This window comes from Clupea harengus, unplaced genomic scaffold, assembly GCF_900700415.2.
Source record: "Clupea harengus unplaced genomic scaffold, Ch_v2.0.2, whole genome shotgun sequence".
NCBI classification, from domain to species: Eukaryota; Metazoa; Chordata; class Actinopteri; order Clupeiformes; family Clupeidae; genus Clupea; species Clupea harengus.
The window spans coordinates 32,501-40,000 of NW_024879664.1; the positions used below are offsets into that span (position 1 = coordinate 32,501).

A 7,500-nucleotide genomic window follows, 5' to 3' on the forward strand; every position below is an offset into this window, starting at 1 on the left:
CCATCCCACCATAACAAGACAAGCACAAAAACAGCAAAACATTCATCTTCACTGAGACAATCCAAGCACTAGGCCACACACACAGAGAGAACACACACACACACACAGAACACACACATACAGAACACACACATACAGAACACACACACACAGAAAGCAAGGGATTTCCATTAGGCTATTGTATCACAGTGTGGTGGGCTAACCCTGAGTAGAACCCCTCCCTCCCAAATGTGAGTGTACACCGCCACAGATCCACGTCACACCTGAGAAGCCAAATAAAGCCACTTGTAATCAACAGTCACCTGCACGACAACAGTCCATGTGCCAGACTCGCTGTGTGCGTGTGTATGTACGCAGACACATCACCCCCCGACTGCAGAACGCAGACACATCATCCCCCGACTGCAGAACGCAGACACATCATCCCCCGACTGCAGAACGCAGACTCATCACCCCCGACTGCAGAACGCAGACACATCATCCCCCGACTGCAGAACGCAGACACATCATCCCCCGACTGCAGAACGCAGACACATCACCCCCCGACTGCAGAACGCAGACACATCACCCCCCGACTGCAGAACGCAGACACATCATCCCCCGACTGCAGACAAAAGCGACTCAGTGTTCACCGCGTTGCTACCATGCAACCACATCTGCACACATCTGTGTGACCAGGGAGAAAAACAGTGCCAACATGTGACGTGTGTGTGTGTGTGTGTGTGTGTGTGTGTGTGTGTGTGTGTGTGTGTGTGTGTGTGTGCGTGTGTGCGTGCGTGTTGGCCCTGCCTATGCCACATTCCTCTATCAGACGGAACATCTTTAAGGCTCTGCAGGAGGCGGAGACTTGCAGAACTCTCATCTTTGTGTAGTCAGGGCAACATTCACACTTCTGCACTGCTTGCACAAGACTCATATCTCAATGTCTCAACCCAGACTCAAGTCACACACACACACACACACACACACACACACACACACACACACACACACACACACACACACACACACACACACACACACACACACGTGTTGCAGACCCAGTAACAAGCTTGCAGGAAATGTCAGCCATGCCACTTCCTCTCCTCCCTCACACCAATGCAAAGTGCATGTTTTCTTCCCCTTTCTCTGATTTTCTCTCTCTCTCTCTCTTTCACTCTCACTCTCACTTGCACACACGCACGCACACACGCACACACACACACCCCCACAGTGGAGAATGAGCCCACAAATTGTCACCCACAAGAGTCAACAAGCCGGGTGCTTTCCATCAGCAGAAACACATACACACACACAGCCAATACACACACAGCCAAAACACACACTTCATCCATTTTCCGGTGAGCACAAACTAGCGAGGAAAGAAACTCAAATCTGCTCTGCTGCACACCAACCAGACCTTCCAGTGATGTCACCGCTATGTTCCACCTAAAAATCAGTTCACTTAGCATTCACAGCAGTTAGCCATGTCAATGATGCTGCATAGGCCTATAGCATTCACAGCAGTTAGCCATGTCAATGATGCAGCATAGGCCTATAGCATTCACAGCATATAGCCATGTCATAGGCTTATAGCCCTCCATCCCCCATGTGTGTATATGTTTATAGGTACATGTTTGTGTTTATATGTATGTGTGTGTGTGTGTGTGTGTGTGTGTGTGTGTGTGTGTGATGTTTATAGGTCTAAGCAGTCTCTTCTCCTCAGGAGTGTGTATGTGATGTGGCGTAGAGGCCCACCTCATGCAGCAGCTTGTCCAGCTTCTCCTGCAGCTCCATGAAGTAGCGCGAGGTGACCAGGCCCTTGTGGGACTTGTCCAGGCAGTCCCTGGCCAGCTCCACCAGCTGGTGCTGGATGAAGCTCAGCACGCCGTCCCCCAGAGGCAGCGAGCTGTCCGGGGAGCACTGGGTCACCACGTCCCGCAGACGATGCTCCATCTGCACCCTGGCCTGGCACACAATCACACACACATGAACACCATGGGACAGAAACACACACACACACACACACAAACAAATCACACACACATGAGCAGCGTGGGACAGAAACACACAATCACACACACATGAGCAGCGTGGGACAGAAACACACACACACACACACACACACACACACACACACACACACACACACACACACACACACACACACACACACACACACACACACACACACACACACACACACACACACACACGAGGACCGTGGGATAGAAACACACACACACACACACACACGAGCAGCGTGGGACAGAAACACACACACACACACATGAGCAGTGTGGGACAGAAACACACACACACACACACACACGCACCATTAGACAGACAGACACATATACCACCCCACACACACACACACACCACCACAGACACAAACACAGCTAGACAGTCACAGACCGCACACAGCGAGATTCACACACACAGCAGAAAAACAAACAGACATACGGAAACAGTCGTTCCAACGACACACACACAAACAAATAGACATGCACAATGCAGTGTGGGATCCATGTTTTTTTTGTTTTACACACACTTTTTTGTTGTTGTTGCTATTGTTGCTTGTTGCTATTGACAACTGTGTTGAAATGTCCAGCTGCATAATGAGGGTACCAGAGACCTGAGGATGACTCACCTTTGGGAAACGCTCCTTGTAAACATGGTTCATCATGATGATCTCATTGTCAAATGAGCCGCTTGTTCGGCCAGGGCTGCAGAGAGGAGAGGAGAGGAAGAGAGAAGAAGAGAAGAGAGGAGAGAGGAAGAGACAAGAAGGGAAGAGTGGAGAGGAGAAAAGAAAATAGGAGAGCGGTGAAGAGAGGAGAGGTGAAGAGAGGAGGAGAGAGGTTAGATGCATATCTTAGCTGTGGTCCAAACATGGGGCTATTCTGGGCTGTAATGGGCGCAGGGCTTGGCTGTTTGGGGCTCAGTGGAGAGGGTGCAGTGCCAACGGGCACGAGACAAGCTTGGCACCGCAACAAGGATGATACTCAGGTAACGGGCACAAGACAAGCTTGAAGAACAAGGATGATACTCAGGTAACGGAAGAGGCCGTGCTTGTTTTACAGGCAGCCTGTAACACTCGTACACACAGAGCGATTCACAGTGCTGTGGAAGACAGGAGAGGAGGCTAAAGTGTGGTGGGTCGCGTGTGTTTTTCTGTCTCATCTTTCGGCTCGAGCCGCGCTGTAGATGTGTGCTGCCGCTGCAGGCAAAGTCAGGCTCATCATCCATCCGCCCACACGGAGGCACGGAGGGGAGGAGGCCGGACAGTTCCGTCTCCTGCATGTTTTTCTGTTGGGGTTCTTAGTGGAGGAAACCCCTTGTGAACACGGGGAGAACATGCAAACTCCACACAGAAAGGCCCGGGAGATAGCCCACCTGAGCACTGAAGGCCTGGGGAGAACCTACCCCCCCAGGACCAACAGCGCCCCATGCGGGAATCGAACCCAGGACCTTTTTGCTGTGAGGCGGCAGTGCAAGCGCGCGCCCCTCTCTCTCTCTCTCTCTCTCTCTCTCTCTCTCTCTCTCTCTCTCTCTCTCTCTCTCTCTCTCTCTCTCTCTCTCTCTCTCTCTCTCTCTCTCTCTCTCTCTCTCTCTCTCTCTCTCTCTCTCTCTCTCTCTCTCTCTCTCTCTCTCTCTCTCGTCGGTGCTAGCCTTCTCCTTCTCCACCTCCAGATCCTTAAATGGCCAGTGGAGGTGTAGCAGGGCACAGCTGCTCACCTCCTCACTTCCTCTCATTTTCTCTTTTTCTTAACCAGCCATCCTGTCTTTTTCTTTACCTCTCACCTCCTCTTTTTCCCTCCCCTCTCCTCTCCTCCTCCTCCTCCTCCTCCTCCTCCTCCTCCTCCTCATCATCATCATCATCATCATCATCATCATCATCATCATCATCATCATTCTGTTCCATTTTCTTGTCTTCTCTCCACCTCCTCTCATCTCATCTTCTTCTCCACCCTCCTGCAACCCCTCCCTCCCCAGTCAGCCCCAGCATTGCTCAGCACCTCACCCACGCATTGCAGGCCACACACACACACACACACACACACACACACACACACACACACACACACACACGCGCACACACACGTCCGCGTGTTCCCGCTGGGCCTGCCATTCCTCCTCTTCTCTCTGTTTTTTTCTTCTTTCTCCATTTGTCCATTTCCTCTTTCTCCTCCTCCTCTCCTACTCTCTTCCTTCATCTACTGTATGTCTCTCCATATCTGTTTTATTATATCTTTTTCACTCCTACAACCATCCTACCATCTTTCACCCGCTCTCTCTTCTTCCCTGTCTGTGCACCATCACATCTTTTTAGTTCTCCCTCTCTCTTCCTCCCTGCCTGTGCACAATCACATCTTTTTGTTTCTTTTCCACTGCTCACTCTCTATCAGTACTACACGCCCACTCACCCCCCCTCTCTCACTCTCGGTTAATCTTTCTCCCCATCTCTCTCTCTCTCTCTCTCTCTCCATCACTCCCCTGGTGCAGCAGTGTTTCATCTCAAATCGGTTTGTGTGCGCGCGTGCGCGTGCGCATGTGCGTGCTCCCGGCCCAGAGCTGCCCAGTCTGAGCGCGGAACACTGGGTGACCCAGCTGATAGCCATGGCAGCTGGGCCGCAGGAACACTCACTCGCCTGACTCACCCACCGATAGGACACACACAGGAAACAGAAGGAGGTCCAAGTGCGTGCGTGTGTGTGTGTGTGTGTGTGTGTCTGTGTGAGTGAGTGAGCGACCGAGGGTAAACAGGGTGTGTGCCACTCTCACAACACGCACTTTCAGTGGATCACTGCAGACTGCACAGCACAGACTGGGCTTCAACACAGTGGAGTCGTCTCTCAACACACCAGACACACACACACACACACACACACACATAGTGGAGTCGTCTCTGTGATCCAACACACACAGACACACACACACAGTGGAGTCGTCTCTGTGATCCAACACACAGGGACACAGCTCTGCAGTGTACACAGCTCTGTGGTGTAGCACAGTAAAGACTGATCGCTCACGCCGTGCAAAGAGCTCCGCGGTATAATGCAGTCTCTATTGGGCTTTAATGGCATCTGGCCAGAGGGTGGGCACACACACACACACACACACACACACACACACACACACACACACACACACACACACACACACACACACACACACACACACAAGAGGGAGTGAGTGGGTGCGGCGGAGGAAGACAGAAGCGGACCTGGTCCACGTGTGGTACTGATCCTGTGTAGGCTAACAGAGTGCATCATAGGTCATGGCGTTATGAGGATGAGGAGGAGGATGAGGAGTACAAGAGGGTGTATCTGAGCCTGTACGACAAGTGAGAGGCAGACTAAGGACAAAGAGGTGTGGTTTGTGTGTGTGTGTGTGTGGTGTGAGTGTGTGTGGTGTGTGTGTGTGTGGTGTGAGTGTGTGTGGTGTGTGTGTGTGTGGTGTGTGTGTGTGTGGTGTGTGTGTGTGTGGTGTGTGTGTGTGTGGTGTGTGTGTGTGTGTGTGTGTGGTGTGTGTGTGTGTGTGTGTGTGTGGTGTGTGTGTGTGTGGTGTGTGTGTGGTGTGTGTGTGTGTGTGTGTGGTGTGTGTGTGTGTGTGTGGTGTGTGTGTGTGTGTGTGTGTGTGTTACCTAAGACTGCGTGAGCGTGGACGCATGGCTGGGGAGGGGCGGCCGTCCTCGTCCGTCACACTCTCTGAGCTGCGGAAGTGCTTGAACAGAAAGTGGAGCTCGTCCTGCGTGGGCTGGTAGGGAAGCTGGTGAAGTCGCTCCTGAGACGAGGACGACGACTGGGGGGGAGAACAACAGGTCACTTACACGAAGATTCACAGATACACACACACACACTCACTCACTCACTCACTCACTCACTCACTCACTCACTCACTCACTCACTCACTCACTCACTCACTCACTCACTCACTCACTCACTCACTCACTCACTCACTCACTCACTCACTCACTCACTCATGCACAGAAGCTGGTGAAATCGCTCCTGAGATGAGGATGACGACTGGGCAGGAGAGAACATCCGGTCACTAGGGCTGAACGATTAATTGCATTTGCGATAAAAACGCAATATGATAAAGCGCGATTTTCTAACCGCAACCTGCGCGATTACAACGTGGTCTAAAAAAATCCAAAATAAATAAATAATAATAATATTGTATTGGTCATATTTAAATCATTCATTACGTTTTGTTGGGGGGAAAAAAATCGCATATTAAATCGCAATCGCAATATTAGGGAAAAAAAATAAAAATCGCAATTCGATTATTTTCCCAAATCGTTCAGCCCTACCGGTCACTCACACACAGATTCACACACACACAAATAAACACACACACACAAACCATTATGTTAGAGTACAGAATAAACCATAGTATCCACATTAATGGCACACACACACACACAGCCAGTCAAAGGAGGTCCTATTGTGGCTGAACACACAGGCAGCAGGAGTTGCTCAGTGACTTGGCGAGGAACATTTACATAACAATTCGGACCGCGTTTGTGTTCACAGGGCACACACACACACATTTATAAGGACCAGGGCCTCGTCTTTCTTTTCCGGTTCACGTGTCACAAACAGAGAACAAAAGCCAGAACATCAGCTGCGACATCCCCACTCACTCTCGCACATCCATACTCACTCACACACACACACACACATCACAGAGGAGGCCATTGTTACTGTGCTGTTCTCCAGCCCTGCAGAGTGTGTGTGTTTGTGTGTGTGTGAGACCCTGACCTCATAAAAACAGTTCTAACAGCTCGTCACACAAAGCCTTGTCTCTCCGCCTTCCGTCACACCACCTGGAGCTGCCACCATTCATCCATTCATCCATCCATTCATCCATTCATCCGCCCATTCATTAATTCACCCACCCATCACACAACATCAGGTCATGTTCTGTCACAGTCTGTCCCGTTCGGTTTAACGGCTCATAAATGTTCCCAGGGTGGGGTGGGGGGTTGTGTACCCAGTCAAGGCTGGGGGGGGGGGGGGGGGTCAGATGTCACTGCTTATTCAAATCATGTTACAGCACAACCTACACACATCAGCCTTCACACTGTAACCCGAGTGGGTCACTCCTCAGCTGATCTTTTAATGTGACCTTATGCACCACACACATGAGCGGTGCTAAATGCCGTCGCTTCTGTACCACATGTGTACGTGTGTGTGTTTGGCAGGGCTCTTTCTGTGTGTGTTCTAGTGTGTGTCCACATGTGTACGTGTGTGTGTGTTTGGCAGGGCTGTGTGTGTGTGTTGTAGTGTAGTGTATGTCCACATGTGTACGTGTGTGTTTGGCAGGGCTATATGTGTGTGTGTGTGTGTGTGTGTGTGTGTGTGTGTGTGTGTGTGTGTGTCTTACTGAGACTGTAGAGCTGGGGGGGTTGGTGCCGTAGCCCGACGAGGGGAGAGATGCCAGTGACCATCTCCGTCCTTCCGCTCTGAAAGAGAGAGAGAGAGAAATAGAAAGAAAGAGAGAAAGACAGAA

At 51.0% G+C, this 7,500-nt stretch overlaps 1 protein-coding gene across 1 annotated transcript in view; it reads right to left on the reverse strand.

Moving 5' to 3' along the window:
• Positions 1–7,500, reverse strand: part of LOC122129506 (microtubule-associated serine/threonine-protein kinase 3-like) — a 53,396-nt gene that overhangs the window by 18,245 nt on the left and 27,651 nt on the right. The window contains exons 7-10 of the mRNA XM_042704429.1: positions 7,375–7,453; positions 5,630–5,787; positions 2,633–2,708; positions 1,738–1,947 (exon numbers count right to left, since the gene is read on the reverse strand). Of these exons, the coding sequence (XP_042560363.1) occupies positions 1,738–1,947; positions 2,633–2,708; positions 5,630–5,787; positions 7,375–7,453 (523 nt within the window). The remainder of the gene's footprint in view (positions 1–1,737; positions 1,948–2,632; positions 2,709–5,629; positions 5,788–7,374; positions 7,454–7,500) is intronic.